A 20,316-nucleotide genomic window follows, 5' to 3' on the forward strand; every position below is an offset into this window, starting at 1 on the left:
GGGATAAGAGTGAGTGCTCAAATTACAGAGGTATAAGTTTGTTGAGTATTCCTGCTAAATTATATGGGAGGGTATTGATTGAGAGGGTGAAGGCATGTACAGAGCATCAGATTGGGGAAGAGCAGTGTGGTTTCAGAAGTGGTAGAGGATGTGTGGATCAGGTGTTTGCTTTGAAGAATGTATGTGAGAAATACTTAGAAAAGCAAATGGATTTGTATGTAGCATTTATGGATCTGGAGAAGGCATATGATAGAGTTGATAGAGATGCTCTGTGGAAGGTATTAAGAATATATGGTGTGGGAGGAAAGTTGTTAGAAGCAGTGAAAAGTTTTTATCGAGGATGTAAGGCATGTGTACGTGTAGGAAGAGAGGAAAGTGATTGGTTCTCAGTGAATGTAGGTTTGCGGCAGGGGTGTGTGATGTCTCCATGGTTGTTTAATTTGTTTATGGATGGGGTTGTTAGGGAGGTAAATGCAAGAGTTTTGGAAAGAGGGGCAAGTATGAAGTCTGTTGGGGATGAGAGAGCTTGGGAAGTGAGTCAGTTGTTGTTCGCTGATGATACAGCGCTGGTGGCTGATTCATGTGAGAAACTGCAGAAGCTGGTGACTGAGTTTGGTAAAGTGTGTGGAAGAAGAAAGTTAAGAGTAAATGTGAATAAGAGCAAGGTTATTAGGTACAGTAGGGTTGAGGGTCAAGTCAATTGGGAGGTGAGTTTGAATGGAGAGAAACTGGAGGAAGTGAAGTGTTTTAGATATCTGGGAGTGGATCTGGCAGCGGATGGAACCATGGAAGCAGGAAGTGGATCATAGGGTGGGGGGAGGGGGCGAAAATTCTGGGGGCCTTGAAGAATGTGTGGAAGTCGAGAACATTATCTCGGAAAGCAAAAATGGGTATGTTTGAAGGAATAGTGGTTCCAACAATGTTGTATGGTTGCGAGGCGTGGGCTATGGATAGAGTTGTGCGCAGGAGGATGGATGTGCTGGAAATGAGATGTTTGAGGACAATGTGTGGTGTGAGGTGGTTTGATCGAGTGAGTAACGTAAGGGTAAGAGAGATGTGTGGAAATAAAAAGAGCGTGGTTGAGAGAGCAGAAGAGGGTGTTTTGAAGTGGTTTGGGCACATGGAGAGAATGAGTGAAGAAAGATTGACCAAGAGGATATATGTGTCGGAGGTGGAGGGAACGAGGAGAAGAGGGAGACCAAATTGGAGGTGGAAAGATGGAGTGAAAAAGATTTTGTGTGATCGGGGCCTGAACATGCAGGAGGGTGAAAGGAGGGCAAGGAATAGAGTGAATTGGAGCGATGTGGTATACCGGGGTTGACGTGCTGTCAGTGGATTGAATCAAGGCATGTGAAGCGTCTGGGGTAAACCATGGAAAGCTGTGTAGGTATGTATATTTGCGTGTGTGGACGTATGTATATACATGTGTTTGGGGGGGGTTGGGCCATTTCTTTCGTCTGTTTCCTTGCGCTACCTCACAAACGCGGGAGACAGCGACAAAGTAAAATAAAAAAAATAATAACTCTCACCCCAACTCTCATTTGCCCTCTTTTTCACCCCTTGCACCTTTCTCTTGACTTCCTGCCTCTTTCTTTTGTACATCTCCCACTCATTTGCATTTTTCCCTGCAAAAATCATCCAAATGCCTCTCTCTTCTCTTTCACTAATAATCTTACTTCTTCATCCCACCACTCACTACCCTTTCTAATCAACCCACCTCCCACGCTTCTCATGCCACAAGCATCTTTTGCGCAAGCCATCACTGCTTCTCTAAATACATCCCATTCCTCCCCCACTCCCTTTACCTCCTTTGTTCTCACCTTTTTCCATTCTGTACTCAGTTTCTCCTGGTACTTCCTCACACAAGTCTCCTTCCCAAGTTCACTTACTCTCACCACTCTCTTCACCCCAACATTCTCTCTTCTCTTCTGAAAACCCCTACAAATCTTCACCTTCGCCTCCACAAGATAATGATCAGACATCCCTCCAGTTGCACCTCTCAGCACATTAACATCCAAAAGTCTCTCTTTCGCGCGCCTATCAATTTACACATAATCCATTAACGCTCTCTGGTCATCTCTCCTACTTACATACGTATACTTATGTATATCTCTCTTTTTAAACCAGGTATTCCCAATCACCAGTCCTTTTTCAGCACATAAATCTACAAGCTCTTCACCATTACCATTTACAACACTGAACGCCCCATGTATGCCAATTATTCCCTCAACTGCCTCATTACTCATCTTTGCATTCAAATCACCCATCACTATAACCCGATCTCGTGCATCAAAACCACTGACACACTCATTCAGCTGCTCCCAAAACACTTGCCTCATATGATCTTTCTTCTCATGCCTAGGTGCATATGCACCAATAATCACCCATCTCTCTCCGTCAACTTTCAGTTTTACCAATATCAATCTAGAATTTACTTTCTTACACTCTATCACATACTCTCACAACTCCTGTTTCAGGAGTAGTGCTACTCCTTCCCTTGCTCTTGTCCTCTCACTAACCCCTGATTTTACTCCCAAGACATTCCCAAACCACTCTTACCCCTTACCCTTGAGCTTCGTTTCACTCAGAGCCAAAACATCCAGGTTCCTTTCCTCATACAAACTACCTATCTCTCCTTTTTTCTCATCTTGGTTACATCCACACACATTTAGACACCCTAGTCTGAGCCTTCGAGGAGGATGAGCACTCCCCGCGTGACTCCTTCTTCTGTTACTCCTTTTAGAAAGTTAAAATACAAGGAGGGGAGGGTTTGTAGCCCCCTGTTCCTGTCCCCTATAATACCACTGGGTATTATATGTATATATATATATATATATATATATATATATATATATATATATATATATATATATATATATATATATATATATAATACCCAGCCAACTAACTATCTTTAAGGATTGCATTTGTTATAACTCATTATACTTTTCTTGTTTTCACAAAGGAGCACAGAAGACAAGAAAACTGTACTTAACCTACTTTCTGAGCCTTAACAGCGGTGCAAATAATATATTAGGCATCACTTAGCAGGACACCTTTACAATCATCATATGTGTGATGTCAAAAATCTTTTGGTTAATTTCATTTGTCACGAAAAAGGTGATTAACCTCAGCTGAGATATTCAGCCCTACCGTTACTAGTCATTATAACTTAATAGGAGTCTAAATGCACTACTTTACGCATTCCTATCCCCACTCTAAATTTGGAGGAGATTAGATCGCTTCCTACATAAGCGTAATAGCTAGACAGATACTATAACTTACTAGAATATCTATCTCGATCAATGGGTTGCTCAAAGATGATTTTTCTTGGAATATTGGAAGACAGCAAGTTTCATAGAACAACACTGCATCACACAAACTGTAAATTTACCATGAGAATGTACACAATACAACCACTTTGATTAAACAAATCATTTTACGTCTATATCCAGAATGCAAGAAAGTACTTTCTTTACTCCATTGCTTGCATTTGAAATTTTTCTATTTCCTTGTTAGCACAACACTGGATAAAATATTTTACTGCTACTAAAATAATTGAACGTCAGACAGTGGTAAAAAGAAAATAGGGCAAATCTTTATCAAAATCCAAACCTAAACCAATAAAAGAATTAAAACCTATGAACCAATGACTCAAAGTATGCAGTGATACTTAGGATCACTATAAATCATTACTTTTTGCAAGATCAAACAGAAAGTTTGGGCAGAACATTAGTCTTAGTGCCATAACCTCATTCACAAGTTCAGGAAACAAGATAATATATATAAAGAAGATACAGAATCCTTAAAACTTCTACATACACAAAAGACTAATACAAAAATGATAATTTTTATATATAAAACATTGAGTAAATTTTCTATTAAAAATCTTGATATCCATATCATTAAAAGAACTCATCAATAGGTCTTGCATACTCAGAATTCCAGTCCCTTTCAAACAAATCTTCAAGCTGATGACGGACAGATGCAGCTCCCACAACTGAGTCTGTTTCATTAACAATCAGTCCAACACCAGCAGTGTTGATGAAGTAATCTGCACTCCAGTTAGATGTCCCTTAAGAGAAAAAGTTTTCATTAATGAATCCAGACGAAATGCAGATTTTGTTAATGTACTGGAAACTTTCCCCACTCGCCTTCTTGTATTTCAATTTCCAAAAGATGACATAGTAGGAGCCAAGCTTATCCTCCCCAGGGTAGGGTGTCTGATTGTGTGTTGATGTAACCAAGATGATGAGATAATTAGTACATGTACACCACCAAATTTCCATCAACTGATGGTTCGGTACCTTCTTTAGTCCGGACAAAATTACGTGAGGGAACCTGAAATTACCGTGGCCACAAGACTAGTTTACTGGGAGGCCACAGATGGCGTTGTGTGTACGGCATGATTATCTACATACTTTACACTGCACTTGTTGGTGGTGATACCGCAATTCTGAGATTCTTAGCTTATCTTGCTTAAATCCAACCCTAGCTATGGCTTTTAAGACATATGAGTGTTAGTTGTGATGTCAAGCGTAAACACCAGCCATATCGATCCAAGATGAAGTAGAACTGTTGAAAAAATGGACCGTGGTGTTTTGGTGCGTAAGCTGTATGACATCTACAGTACTTGTTCATCAACTGTTTGATATAAAGAATCAGGAGAAAATATTGAAATTCTATGCAGAGGGCGATTCCTAGAAGCAAATGATGATTAGAAAAACTATGGAAGATAGTAAGGGTACTGAGCACGATCGAGTGATGATGGAATGGTTTCGACAGTGTCGGAGTGATGGAGTGGACTTGTCAGGTAGCATGATAATGGACCAGCCTTCGTTGTTCCATAAAGCCTTAAATTGCAACATGAGCATGACTATAGTGAAGGATGGATTCAGAGATTAAAGAAGCGTTATGGAATTTCCATGAATAAAGTGTGCGGAGAAAAGCGGTCTGTAAACCACGAAGGAGCTGCCGAGAATGTGGACGAATTTGTGAAACTCGTAGCTGACGAGCACCTCAGTCCTGAGCAGGTGTATAATGCCAATGAAAGTGCAATATTCTGGCGAAGAAGACCCCACAGGATTCAAACAATCTAAGAGCAGACTTACCATCTTAGGGTGCACAAACATTTAATATTTCTTTAATCTATTTTTCTAGCAGTCTATGGTATACTTTAGATGCATGGGAGTTGTATAATTAGTGGGTTAGAGGTGTGCTGAATTATTATTATGTGACCACGGTTGGTCCGGCAAAATGGTTAATCTTGCAAGGCTTTGGAAGCAAGAGTGCCAGAAAATCGGTGGTGTACCCGTATTAAGGAAGTTGGAAACTGGTGAGTGTCAGGTCGATGTCAGTGATGCTTTCAAATTTTCTACAATAATGGTTAGAACCATGCTTAACAATGCCAACAAGATAAAAGCTTCGTCCATAACAAACACATTTAATAAATGATGACATCACTGTTGGAGACCAATCTTCTCCTGGGACCCATCAATATCCTCCACTAATTGTGCACATGCCTTACACTCTTGGTAGATTTTTCTCACTTCTTCTAGTAGCTTTCCTCCCAAACCTATCTATAATTCTTACTATATCTCTGATGCCCGTTCCCTCCGGGAACTCTCATCAATGGGGTGGACACAACATAAGTGTCCCCATCTATCCCTGTCCTTACTTATCTCCCTTGCATATACCATTTTACACACTCTTCCACCATTTCTCTCCCTCCAGTATTCTTCCACTCTATTTTTTCAAGACACATCACAGGTGGTCCTCCTCTCACACCAACTCCACATCCTGCATTCTTGAGACATGCCAAAACTACCTCAAAGTATTACACATCATCCACTCTACCACTTTACAGTTCACTTCTTTTGCATTCTGTCATACCAAATCTCTCACACTACACCTCCTCATTCCTTCCTTCATTCCATCTAGTCATGCCACACTTTTCTCTCAAATAGCTCACTTCCACAGTCTGGATTCTTGATTTCAGTACCTCATCTTATGTCCATGTTTTGACTGCATAGGTCACGGTCAGGACTGTGCTCTCCATTAAACCAGTCTTCAGTTCCATACTTATAAATCTATTCTTCATCATTCTACAAGGGAGCCTAGTGACTTCTACCCTGTACTGATCTGTGTCTTATCTCTCCTTGCATATCACCAAACTCACCTAAGATAGCTCCCATATATTTAAATTATGTCACCTTTTCCAGTCTTTCTCCCCCACATCTATAACACAGGTCAATACACTTTCTTCTCTCGCACTATAGGACTTAACAAAATCTATGTTTTCCCTATATTTCTTTTCAAACACCATTACTTTACTTTTACCCACATTTTCCTTGAATTGTCTGTTTACTCACACAATAAACACACTTAAAAGCATCTGCAACTCCTTGACACTCTCAATAGACAACATAATATCATCTGCAAACAGGCTTGTCACTAGCCACTATATCTCACTGCCACACTCCATCTCTGCATCCCTTGCCCTAGTTTTGCTTCCATCTCATCACTCTATCCAGATACACTTTAAAAAGCCATGGTGACATCACACAGCCCTGCCTCAAACCCACATGTATACTGACAATTTTGGTCAACTCTCAATCCACTCTTACAAATGCATTTGCTCCTCTATATAAGACTTTCACACCATCCAACAGTTGTATCCTTTCAACTCGACTTTGTCATACACTTTCTCAAGATCCATTAAAGCTGCATACAGCATCTTATCTTTTGTTAGATAATTTTCCAGTCATTCTCACCAACAAAATCTGAAAATTTGATCTACACATCCCCTACCTTTCCTAAAACCTTCCTTCCTCTTCACTTATTCTGCATTCAGTCACTTATTCTGCATTCAGTCACATGAAATAACAACCCCCTCCCCCCTCATGTGTGCGAGGTAGCGCTAGGAAAGAACAACAAAGGCCACATTCGTTCACACTCAGTCTCTAGCTGTCATGTAATAATGCACCGAAACCACAGCTCCCTTTCCACATCCAGGCCCCACACAACTTTGCATGGTTTACCCCAGACGCTTCACATGCACTGGTTCAATTCTTTGACAGTACGTCGACCCCGGTATACCATATCATTCCAATTCACTCTATTCCTTGTATACCTTCACCTTCCTGCATGTTTAGGCCCCGATCACTCAAAATCTTTCTCAGTACATCTTTCCACCTCCAATTTGGTCTCCCACTTCTCGTTCCCTCCACCTCTGACACATATATCCTCTTTGTCAATCTTTCCTCACTCATTCTCTCCATGTGACCAAACCATTTTAAAATACCCTCTTCTGCTCTCTCAACCACACTCTTTTTACTACCACACATCTCTCTTACCCTATCATTACTTACTTGACCAAACCATCTCACACGACATATTGTCCTCAAACATCTCATTTCCAGCACATCCACCCTCCTCCGCACAATTCTATCCATAGCCCACGCCTTCCAACCATATAACATTGCTTCAACCACTATTCCTTCAAACACACCCATTTTTGCTTTCCGAGATAATGTTCTAGACTTCCACACATTCTCCAATGCTCCAAGATTGTCGCCCCATCCCCCACCGTACGATTCACTTCCGCTTCCATGGTTCCATCCTCTGCCAAATCCACTCGTAGATATCTAAAACACTTTACTTCCTCCAGTTTCTCTCCATTCAAACTTACCTCCCAATTAATTTGAACCTTAACCCTACTGAACCTTATAACCTTACTCTTATTCACATTTACTCTCAGCTTTCTTCTTTCACATACTTTACCAAACTCAGTCACCCGCTTCTGCAGTTTCTCACAAGAATCAGCCACTAGCGCTGTATCATCAGCGAACAACATCTGACTCACTTCCCAAGCGCTCTCATCCACAACAGACTGCATACTTGCCACTAGTTCCAAAACTCTTGCATTCACCTCCCTAACAACCCTATCCATAAACAAATTAAACAACTAAGGAGACATCACACACCCCTGCCGCAAACCTACATTCACTGAGAACCAATCTGCAACTCCTTGACACTCTCAATAGACAACATAATATCATCTGCAAACAGGCTTGTCACTAGCCACTATATCTCACTGCCACACTCCATCTCTGCATCCCTCGCCCTAGTTTTGCTTCCATCTCATCACTCTATCCAGATACACTTTAAAAAGCCATGGTGACATCACACAGCCCTGCCTCAAACCCACATGTATACTGACAATTTTGGTCAACTCTCAATCCACTCTTACAAATGCATTTGCTCCTCTATATAAGACTTTCACACCATCCAACAGTTGTATCCTTTCAACTCGACTTTGTCATACACTTTCTCAAGATCCATTAAAGCTGCATACAGCATCTTATCTTTTGTTAGATAATTTTCCAGTCATTCTCACCAACAAAATCTGAAAATTTGATCTACACATCCCCTACCTTTCCTAAAACCTTCCTTCCTCTTCACTTATTCTGCATTCAGTCACTTATTCTGCATTCAGTCACATGAAATAACAACCCCCTCCCCCCTCATGTGTGCGAGGTAGCGCTAGGAAAGAACAACAAAGGCCACATTCGTTCACACTCAGTCTCTAGCTGTCATGTAATAATGCACCGAAACCACAGCTCCCTTTCCACATCCAGGCCCCACAAAACTTTCCATGGTTTACCCCAGACGCTTCACATGCACTGGTTCAATTCTTTGACAGTACGTCGACCCCGGTATACCATATCATTCCAATTCATTCTATTCCTTGTATACCTTCACCTTCCTGCATGTTTAGGCCCCGATCACTCAAAATCTTTCTCAGTACATCTTTCCACCTCCAATTTGGTCTCCCACTTCTCGTTCCCTCCACCTCTGACACATATATCCTCACTCAATCTTTCCTCACTCATTCTCTCCATGTGACCAAACCATTTTAAAACACCCTCTTCTGCTCTCTCAACCACACTCTTTTTTCTACCACACATCTCTCTTACCCTATCATTACTTACTTGACCAAACCATCTCACACGACATATTGTCCTCAAACATCTCATTTCCAGCACATCCACCCTCCTCCGCACAATTCTATCCATAGCCCACGCCTTCCAACCATATAACATTGCTTCAACCACTATTCCTTCAAACATACCCATTTTTGCTTTCTGAGATAATGTTCTCGACTTCCACACATTCTCCAATGCTCCAAGATTGTCGCCCCATCCCCCACCGTATGATTCACTTCCGCTTCCATGGTTCCATCCTCTGCCAAATCCACTCGTAGATATCTAAAACACTTTACTTCCTCCAGTTTCTCTCCATTCAAACATACCTCCCAATTAATTTGAACCTTAACCCTACTGAACCTTATAACCTTACTCTTATTCACATTTACTCTCAGCTTTCTTCTTTCACATACTTTATCAAACTCAGTCACCCGCTTCTGCAGTTTCTCACAAGAATCAGCCAGTAGCGCTGTATCATCAGCGAACAACATCTGACTCACTTCCCAAGCGCTCTCATCCACAACAGACTGCATACTTGCCACTCGTTCAAAAACTCTTGAATTCACCTCCCTAACAACCCTATCCATAAACAAATTAAACAACTAAGGAGACATCACACACCCCTGCCGCAAACCTACATTCACTGAGAACCAATCACTTTCCTCTCTGCGTACAAATACACATGCCTTACATATTCTATAAAAACTTTTCACTACTTTTAAACACTTGCCTCCCACACCATATATTCTTAATACCTTCCACAGAGTATCTCTATCAACTCTATCATATGGCATCTCTAGATCCATAAATGCTACATACAAATCCATTTGCTTTTCAAAGTACTTCTCACATACATTTTTCAAAGCAAACACCTGATCCACACATCCTTTACCACTTCTCAAACACACTGCTCTTCCCCAATCTGATGCTCTGTACATGCCTTCACCCTCTCAATCAATACCCTCCCACATAATTTACCAGGAATACTCAACAAACTTATACCTCTGTAATTTGAGCACTCACTTTTATCCCCTTTGCCTTTGTACAATGGCACTATGCACGCATTCCGCCAATCCTCAGGAACCTCACCATGAATCATACATACATCAAATAACCTTATCAACCACTCAACAATACAGTCACCCAGCTTTTTTAAAAAAGTCCACTGCAATACCATCCAAACATACTGCCATGCTGGCTTTCATCTTCTGCAAAGCTTTTACTACCTCTTCTCCATTTACCAAATCATTCTCCCTAACCCTCTCACTTTGCACACCATCTCAACCAAAACACCCTATATCTGCCACTCTATCATCAAACACATTCAACAAACCTTCAAAATACTCACTCCGTCTTCTTCTATCATCACCACTACTTGTTATCACCTCCCCATCAGCCCCCTTCACTGAAATTCCCATATATATATATATATATATATATATATATATATATATATATATATATATATATATATATATATATATATTTTTTTTTTTTTGCTTTGTCGCTATCTCCCGCGTTTGCGAGGTAGCGCAAGGAAACAGACGAAAGAAATGGCCCAACCCACCCCCATACACATGTATATACATACGTCCACACACGCAAATATACATACCTACACAGCTTTCCATGGTTTACCCCAGACGCTTCACATGCCTTGATTCAATCCACTGACAGCACGTCAACCCCGGTATACCACATCGCTCCAATTCACTCTATTTCTTGCCCTCCTTTCACCCTCCTGCATGTTCAGGCCCCGATCACACAAAATCTTTTTCACTCCATCTTTCCACCTCCAATTTAGTCTCCCTCTTCTCTTCGTTCCCTCCACCTCCGACACATATATTCTCTTGGTAAATCTTTCCTCACTCATTCTCTCCATGTGCCCGAACCATTTCAAAACACCCTCTTCCGCTCTCTCAACCACGCTCTATTTATTTCCACACATCTCTCTTACCCTTACGTTACTTACTCGATCAAACCACCTCACACCACACATTGTCCTCAAACATCTCATTTCCAGCACATCCATCCTCCTGCGCACAACTCTATCCATAGCCCACGCCTCGCAACCATACAACATTGTTGGAACCACTATTCCTTCAAACATACCCATTTTTGCTTTCCGAGATAATGTTCTCGACTTCCACACATTCTTCAAGGCTCCCAGAATTTTCGCCCCCTCCCCCACCCTATAATCCACTTCCGCTTCCATGGTTCCATCCGCTGCCAGATCCACTCCCAGATACCTAAAACACTTCACTTCCTCCAGTTTTTCTCCATTCAAACTCACCTCCCAATTGACTTGACCCTCAACCCTACTTTACCTAAGAACCTTGCTCTTATTCACATTTACTCTTAACTTTCTTCTTCCACACACTTTACCAAACTCAGCCACCAGCTTCTGCAGTTTCTCACATGAATCAGCCACTAGCGCTGTATCATCAGCGAACAACAACTGACTCACTTCCCAAGCTCTCTCATCCCCAACAGACTTCATACTTTCCAAGACTCTTGCATTTACCTCCCTAACAACCCCATCCATAAACAAATTAAACAACCATGGAGACATCACACACCCCTGCCGCAAACCTACATTCACTGAGAACCAATCACTTTCCTCTCTTCCTACACGTACACATGCCTTACATCCTCGATAAAAATATATTTATATTTATTATACTTTGTCGCTTTCTCCAGCGTTTGCGAGGTAGCGCAAGGAAATAGACGAAAGAAATGGCCCAACCCCCCCATACACATGTATATACATACGTCCACACATGCAAATATACGTACCTACACAGCTTTCCATGGTTTACCACAGACGCTTCACATGCCTTGATTCAATCCACTGACAGCACGTCAACCCCGGTATACCACATCGCTCCAATTTACTCTATTCCTTGCCCTCCTTTCACCCTCCTGCATGTTCAGGCCCCGATCACACAAAATCTTTTTCACTCCATCTTTCCACCTCCAATTTGGTCTCCCTCTTCTCCTCGTTCCCTCCACCTCCGACACATATATCCTCTTGGTCAATCTTTCCTCACTCATTCTCTCCATGTGCCCAAACCACTTCAAAACACCCTCTTCTGCTCTCTCAACCACGCTCTTTTTATTTCCACACATCTCTCTTACCCTTACGTTACTCACTCGATCAAACCACCTCACACCACACATTGTCCTCAAACATCTCATTTCCAGCACATCCATCCTCCTGCGCACAACTCTATCCATAGCCCACGCCTCGCAACCATACAACATTGTTGGAACCACTATTCCTTCAAATATACCCATTTTTGCTTTCCGAGATAATGTTCTCGACTTCCACACATTCTTCAAGGCCCCCAAAATTTTCGCCCCCTCCCCCACCCTATGATCCACTTCCGCTTCCATGGTTCCATCCGCTGCCAGATCCACTCCCAGATATCTAAAACACTTCACTTCCTACAGTTTTTCTCCATTCAAACTCACCTCCCAATTGACTCGACCCTCAACCCTACTGTACCTAATAACCTTGCTCTTATTCACATTTACTCTTAACTTTCTTCTTTCACACACTTTACCAAACTCAGTTACCAGCTTCTGCAGTTTCTCACATGAATCAGCCACCAGCGCTGTATCATCAGTGAACAACAACTGACTCACTTCCTAAGCTCTCTCATCCCCAACAGACTTCATACTTGCCCCTCTTTCCAAAACTCTTGCATTTACCTCCCTAACAACCCTATCCATAAACAAATTAAACAACAATGGAGACATCACACACCCCTGCCGCAAACCTACATTCACTGAGAACCAATCACTTTCCTCTCTTCCTACACGTACACATGTCTTACATCCTCGATAAAAACTTTTCACTGCTTCTAACAACTTTCCTCCCACACCATATATTCTTAATACCTTCCACAGAGCATCTCTATCAACTCTATCATATGCCTTCTCCAGATCCATAAATGCTACATACAAATCCATTTGCTTTTCTAAGTATTTCTCACATACATTCTTCAAAGCAAACACCTGATCCACACATCCTCTACCACTTCTGAAACCACACTGCTCTTCCCCAATCTGATGCTCTGTACATGCCTTCACCCTCTCAATCAATACCCTCCCATATAATTTAGCAGGAATACTCAACAAACTTATACCTCTGTAATTTGAGCACTCACTCTTATCCCCTTTGCCTTTGTACAATGGCACTATGCACGCATTCCGCCAATCCTCAGGCACCTCACCATGAGTCATACATACATTAAATAACCTTACCAACCAGTCAACAATACAGTAACCCCCTTTTTTAATAAATTCCACTGCAATACCATCCAAACCTGCTGCCTTGCCGGCTTTCATCTTCCGCAAAGCTTTCACTACCTCTTCTCTGTTTACCAAATCATTTTCCCTAACCCTCTCACTTTGCACACCACCTCGACCAAAACACCCTATATCTCCCACTCTATCATCAAACACATTCAACAAACCTTCAAAATACTCACTCCATCTCCTTCTCACATCACCACTACTTGTTATCACCTCCCCATTTGCGCCCTTCACTGAAGTTCCCATTTGCTCCCTTGTCTTACGCACTTTATTTACCTCCTTCCAGAAAATATTTTTATTCTCCCTAAAATTTAATGATACTCTCTCACCCCAACTCTCATTTGCCCTTTTTTTCACCTCTTCCACCTTTCCCTTGACCTCCTGTCTCTTTCTTTTATATATATATATATATATATATATATATATATATATATATATATATATATATATATATATTTTTTTTTTTTTTTATACTTTGTCGCTGTCTCCCGCATTTGCGAGGTAGCGCAAGGAAACAGACGAAAGAAATGGCCCAACCCCCCCCATACACATGTATATACATACGTCCACACACGCAAATATACATACCTACACAGCTTTCCATGGTTTACCCCAGACGCTTCACATGCCTTGATTCAATCCACTGACAGCACGTCAAACCCAGTATACCACATCGCTCCAATTCACTCTATTCCTTGCCCTCCTTTCACCCTCCTGCATGTTCAGGCCCCGATCACACAAAATCTTTTTCACTCCATCTTTCCACCTCCAATTTGGTCTCCCTCTTCTCCTCATTCCCTCCACCTCCGACACATATATCCTCTTGGTCAATCTTTACTCACTCATTCTCTCCATGTGCCCAAACCACTTCAAAACACCCTCTTCTGCTCTCTCAACCACGCTCTTTTTATTTCCACACATCTCTCTTACCCTTACGTTACTCAATCGATCAAACCACCTCACACCACACATTGTCCTTAAACATCTCATTTCCAGCACATCCATCCTCCTGCGCACAGCTCTATCCATAGCCCACGCCACGCAACCATACAACATTGTTGGAACCAATATTCCTTCAAACATACCCATTTTTGCTTTCCGAGATAATGTTCTCGACTTCCACACATTCTTCAAGGCTCCCAGAATTTTCGCCCCCTCCCCCACCCTATGATCCACTTCCGCTTCCATGGTTCCATCCGCTGCCAGATCCACTCCCAGATATCTAAAAACACTTCACTTCCTCCAGGTTTTCTCCATTCAAACTCACCTCCCAATTGACTTGACCCTCAACCCTACTGTACCTAACAACCTTGCTCTTATTCACATTTACTCTTAACTTTCTTCTTCCACACACTTTACCAAACTCAGTCACCAGCTTCTGCAGTTTATCACATGAATCAGCCACCAGCGCTGTATCATCAGCGAACAACAACTGACTCACTTCCCAGGCTCTCTCATCCCCAACAGACTTCATACTTGCCCCTCTTTCCAAAACTCTTGCATTTACCTCCCTAACAACTCCATCCATAAACAAATTAAACAACCATGGAGACATCACACACCCCTGCCGCAAACCTACATTCACTGAGAACCAATCACTTTCCTCTCTTCCTACACGTACACATGCCTTACATCCTCGATAAAAACTTTTCACTGCTTCTAACAACTTTCCTCCCACACCATATATTCTTAATACCTTCCACAGAGCATCTCTATCAACTCTATCATATGCCTTCTCCAGATCCATAAATGCTACATACAAATCCATTTGCTTTTCTAAGTATTTCTCACATACATTCTTCAAAGCAAACACCTGATCCACACATCCTCTACCACTTCTGAAACAACACTGCTCTTCCCCAATCTGATGCTCTGTACATGCCTTCACCCTCTCAATCAATACCCTCCCATATAATTTACCAGGAATACTCAACAAACTTATACCTCTGTAATTTGAGCACTCACTCTTATCCCCTTTGCCTTTGTACAATGGCACTATGCACGCATTCCGCCAATCCTCAGGCACCTCACCATGAGTCATACATACATTAAAAAACCTTACCAACCAGTCAACAATACAGTCACCCCCTTTTTTGATAAATTCCACTGCAATACCATCCAAACCTGCTGCCTTGCCGGCTTTCATCTTCCGCAAAGCTTTCACTACCTCTTCTCTGTTTACCAAATCATTTTCCCTAACCCTCTCACTTTGCACACCACCTCGACCAAAACACCCTATATGATTTTGTGTGATCGGGGCCAGAACATGCAGGAGGGTGAAAGGAGGGCAAGGAATAGAGTGAATTGGAGCGATGTGGTATACCGGGGTTGACGTGCTGTCAGTGGATTGAATCAAGGCATGTGAAGCGTCTGGGGTAAACCATGGAAAGCTGTGTAGGTATGTATATTTGCGTCTGTGGACGTATGTATATACATGTGTATGGGGGTGGGTTGGGCCATTTCTTTCGTCTGTTTCCTTGCGCTACCTCGTAAACGCGGGAGACAGCGACAAAGAAAAAAAAGGAAAAAAAAAAATATATATATATATATATATACATTTATATATATATATATATATATATATATATATATACATATATATATATATATATATATATATATATATATATATCATCCGTGGGGATAGGGGTGAAAGAATACTTCCCACGTATTCCTCGCGTGTCGTAGAAAGCGACTAGAGGGGACAGGAGCGGGGGGCCAGAAATCCTCCCCTCCTTGTATATTTTTAACTTTCTAAAATGGGAAACAGAAGGAGTCACGCGGGGAGTGCTCATCCTCCTCAAAGGCTCAGATTGGGGTGCCTCAATGTGTGTGGATGTAACCAAGATGTGAAAAAAGGAGAGATAGGTAGTATGTTTGAGGAAAGGAACCTGGATGTTTTGGCTCTGAGTGAAACGAAGCTCAAGGGTAAAGGGGAAGAGTGGTTTGGGAATGTCTGGGGAGTAAAGTCAGGGGTTAGTGAGAGGACAAGAGCAAGGGAAGGAGTAGCAATACTCCTGAAAAAGGAGGTGTGGGAGTATGTGATAGAGTGTAAGAAAGTAAATTCTCGATTAATATGGGTAAAACTGAAAGTTGATGGAGAGAGGTGGGTGATTATTGGTGCATATGCACCTGGGCATGAGAAGAAAGATCAAGAGAGGCAAGTGTTTTGGGAGCAGCTGAATGAGTGTGTTAGTGGTTTTGATGCACGAGACCGGGTCATAGTGATGGGTGATTTGAATGCAAAGGTGAGTAATGTGGCAGTTGAGGGAATAATTGGTATACATGGGGTGTTCAGTGTTGTAAATGGAAATGGTGAAGAGCTTGTAGATTTATGTGCTGAAAAAGGACTGATGATTGGGAATACCTGGTTTAAAAAGCGAGATATACATAAGTATACTTATGTAAGAAGGAGAGATGGCCAGAGAGCGTTATTGGATTACGTGTTAATTGACAAGCGTGCGAAAGAGACACTTTTGGATGTTAATGTGCTGAGAGGTGCAACTGGAGGGATGTCTGATCATTATCTTGTGGAGGCTAAGGTGAAGATTTGTATGGGTTTTCAGAAAAGAAGAGTGAATGTTGGGGTGAAGAGGGTGGTGAGAGTAAGTGAGCTTGAGAAGGAGACCTGTGTGAGGAAGTACCAGGAGAGACTGAGTACAGAATGGAAAAAGGTGAGAACAATGGAAGTAAGGGGAGTGGGGGAGGAATGGGATGTATTTAGGGAATCAGTGATGGATTGCACAAAAGATGCTTGTGGCATGAGAAGAGTGGGAGGTGGGTTGATTAGAAAGGGTAGTGAGTGGTGGGATTAAGAAGTAAGAGTATTAGTGAAAGAGAAGAGAGAGGCATTTGGACGATTTTTGCAGGGAAAAAATGCAATTGAGTGGGAGATGTATAAAAGAAAGAGACAGGAGGTCAAGAGAAAGGTGCAAGAGGTGAAAAAAAGGGCAAATGAGAGTTGGGGTGAGAGAGTATCATTAAATTTTAAGGAGAATAAAAAGATGTTCTGGAAGGAGGTAAATAAAGTGCGTAAGACAAGGGAGCAAATGGGAACTTCAGTGAAGGGCGCAAATGGGGAGGTGATAACAAGTAGTGGTGATGTAAGAAGGAGATGGAGTGAGTATTTTGAAGGTTTGTTGAATGTGTTTGATGATAGAGTGGCAGATATAGGGTGTTTTGGTCGAGGTGGCGTGCAAAGTGAGAGGGTTAGGGAAAATGATTTGGTAAACAGAGAAGAGGTAGTGAAAGCTTTGCGGAAGATGAAAGCCGGCAAGGCAGCAGGTTTGGATGGTATTGCAGTGGAATTTATTAAAAAAGGGGGTGACTGTACTGTTGACTGGTTGGTAAGGTTATTTAATGTATGTATGACTCATGGTGAGGTGCCTGAGGATTGGCGGAATGCGTGCATAGTGCCATTGTACAAAGGCAAAGGGGATAAGAGTGAGTGCTCAAATTATAGAGGTATAAGTTTGTTGAGTATTCCTGGTAAATTATATGGGAGGGTATTGATTGAGAGGGTGAAGGCATGTACAGAGCATCAGATTGGGGAAGAGCAGTGTGGTTTCAGAAGTGGTAGAGGATGTGTGGATCAGGTGTTTGCTTTGAAGAATGTATGTGAGAAATACTTAGAAAAGCAAATGGATTTGTATGTAGCATTTATGGATCTGGAGAAGGCATATGATAGAGTTGATAGAGATGCTCTGTGGAAGGTATTAAGAATATATGGTGTGGGAGGAAAGTTGTTAGAAGCAGTGAAAAGTTTTTATCGAGGATGTAAGGCATGTGTACGTGTAGGAAGAGAGGAAAGTGATTGATTCTCAGTGAATGTAGGTTTGCAGCAGGGGTGTGTGATGTCTCCATGGTTGTTTAATTTGTTTATGGATGGGGTTGTTAGGGAGGTAAATGCAAGAGTTTTGGAAAGAGGGGCAAGTATGAAGTCTGTTGTGGATGAGAGAGCTTGGGAAGTAAGTCAGTTGTTGTTCGCTGATGATACAGCGCTGGTGGCTGATTCATGTGAGAAACTGCAGAAGCTGGTGACTGAGTTTGGAAAAGTGTGTGGAAGAAGAAAGTTAAGAGTAAATGTGAATAAGAGCAAGGTTATTAGGTACAGTAGGGTTGAGGGTCAAGTCAATTGGGAGGTGAGTTTGAATGGAGAAAAACTGGAGGAAGTGAAGTGTTTTAGATATCTGGGAGTGGATCTGACAGCGGATGGAACCATGGAAGCGGAAGTGGATCATAGGGTGGGGGAGGGGGCGAAAATGCTGGGGGCCTTGAAGAATGTGTGGAAGTCGAGAACATTATCTCGGAAAGCAAAAATGGGTATGTTTGAAGGAATAGTGGTTCCAACAATGTTGTATGGTTGCGAGGCGTGGGCTATGGATAGAGTTGTGCGCAGGAGGATGGATGTGCTGGAAATGAGATGTTTGAGGACAATGTGTGGTGTGAGGTGGTTTGATCGAGTGAGTAACGTAAGGGTAAGAGAGATGTGTGGAAATAAAAAGAGCGTGGTTGAGAGAGCAGAAGAGGGTGTTTTGAAGTGGTTTGGGCACATGGAGAGGATGAGTGAGGAAAGATTGACCAAGAGGATATATGTGTCGGAGGTGGAGGGAACAAGGAGAAGAGGGAGACCAAATTGGAGGTGGAAAGATAGAGTGAAAAAGATTTTGTGTGATCGGGGCCTGAACATGCAGGAGGGTGAAAGGAGGGCAAGGAATAGAGTGAATTGGAGCGATGTGGTATACCGGGGTTGACGTGCTGTCAGTGGATTGAAGCAAGGCATGTGAAGCGTCTGGGGTAAACCATGGAAAGCTGTGTAGGTATGTATATTTGCGTGTGTGGATGTATGTATATACATGTGTATGGGGGGGGGGCCATTTCTTTCGTCTGTTTCCTTGCGCTACCTCGCAAACGCGGGAGACAGCGACAAAGTATAATAAATAAATAAAAAAAAAATATATATATATATATATATATATATATATATATATATATATATATATATATATATATATTTACTTTCTTACATTCTATCACATACTCACACAACTCCTGTTTCAGGAGTACTGCTACTCCTTCCCTTGCTCTTGTCCTCTCACTAACCCCTGACTTTACTCCCAAGACATTCCCAAACCACTCTTCCCCTTTACCCTTGAGCTTCGTTTCACTCAGAGCCAAAACATCCAGGTTCCTTTCCTCAAACATAATACCTATCTCTCCTTTTTTCACATCTTGGTTACATCCACACACATTTAGACACCCTAGTCTGAGCCTTCGAGGAGGATGAGTACTCCCTGCATGACTCCTTCTTCTGTTTCCCATTTTAGAAAGTAAAAAATACAAGGAGGGGAGGATTTCTGGCCCCCCGCTCCCGTCCCCTCTAGTCGCCTTCTACGACACGCGAGGAATGCGTGGGAAGTATTCTTTCACCCCTATCCCGAGGGATAATATATACATTTTTTTTTTTTTTGCTTTGTCGCTGTCTCCCGCGTTTGCGAGGTAGCGCAAGGAAACAGACGAAAGAAATGGCCCAACCCACCCCCATACATATGTATATACATACGTACAAACATGCAAATATACATACCTACACAGCTTTCCATGGTTTACCCCAGACGCCTTACATGCCCTGATTCAATCCGCTGACAGCACGTCAACCCCGGTATACCACATCGCTCCAATTCACTCTATTCCTTGCCCTCCTTTCACCCTCCTGCATGTTCAGGCCCCGATCACACAAAATCTTTTTCACTCCATCTTTCCACCTCCAATTTGGTCTCCCTCTTCTCCTCGTTCCCTCCAACTCCGCTACATATATCCTCTTGGTCAATCTTTCCTCACTCATTCTCTCCATGTGCCCAAACTTTTCAAAACACCCTCTTCTCCTCTCTCAACCACGCTCTTTTTATTTCCACACATCTCTCTTACCCTTACGTTACTTACTCGATCAAACCACCTCACACCACACATTGTCCTCATAAATCTCATTTCCAGCACATCCAACCTCCTG

At 42.2% G+C, this 20,316-nt stretch overlaps 1 protein-coding gene across 1 annotated transcript in view; it reads right to left on the reverse strand.

The window, feature by feature from the left end:
• Positions 1-1,295: 1,295 nt before the first annotated feature.
• LOC139758197 (5'-3' exonuclease PLD3-like) overlaps positions 1,296-20,316 on the reverse strand; it is a 207,917-nt gene continuing 188,896 nt past the window's right edge. Inside the window, exons 8-9 of the mRNA XM_071679437.1 lie at positions 3,937-4,075; positions 1,296-3,382 (exon numbers count right to left, since the gene is read on the reverse strand). Of these exons, the coding sequence (XP_071535538.1) occupies positions 3,247-3,382; positions 3,937-4,075 (275 nt within the window). The 3' untranslated portion in view covers positions 1,296-3,246. The remainder of the gene's footprint in view (positions 3,383-3,936; positions 4,076-20,316) is intronic.

Source organism: Panulirus ornatus, chromosome 29 (genome assembly GCF_036320965.1).
Source record: "Panulirus ornatus isolate Po-2019 chromosome 29, ASM3632096v1, whole genome shotgun sequence".
Lineage (NCBI taxonomy): Eukaryota > Metazoa > Arthropoda > Malacostraca > Decapoda > Palinuridae > Panulirus > Panulirus ornatus.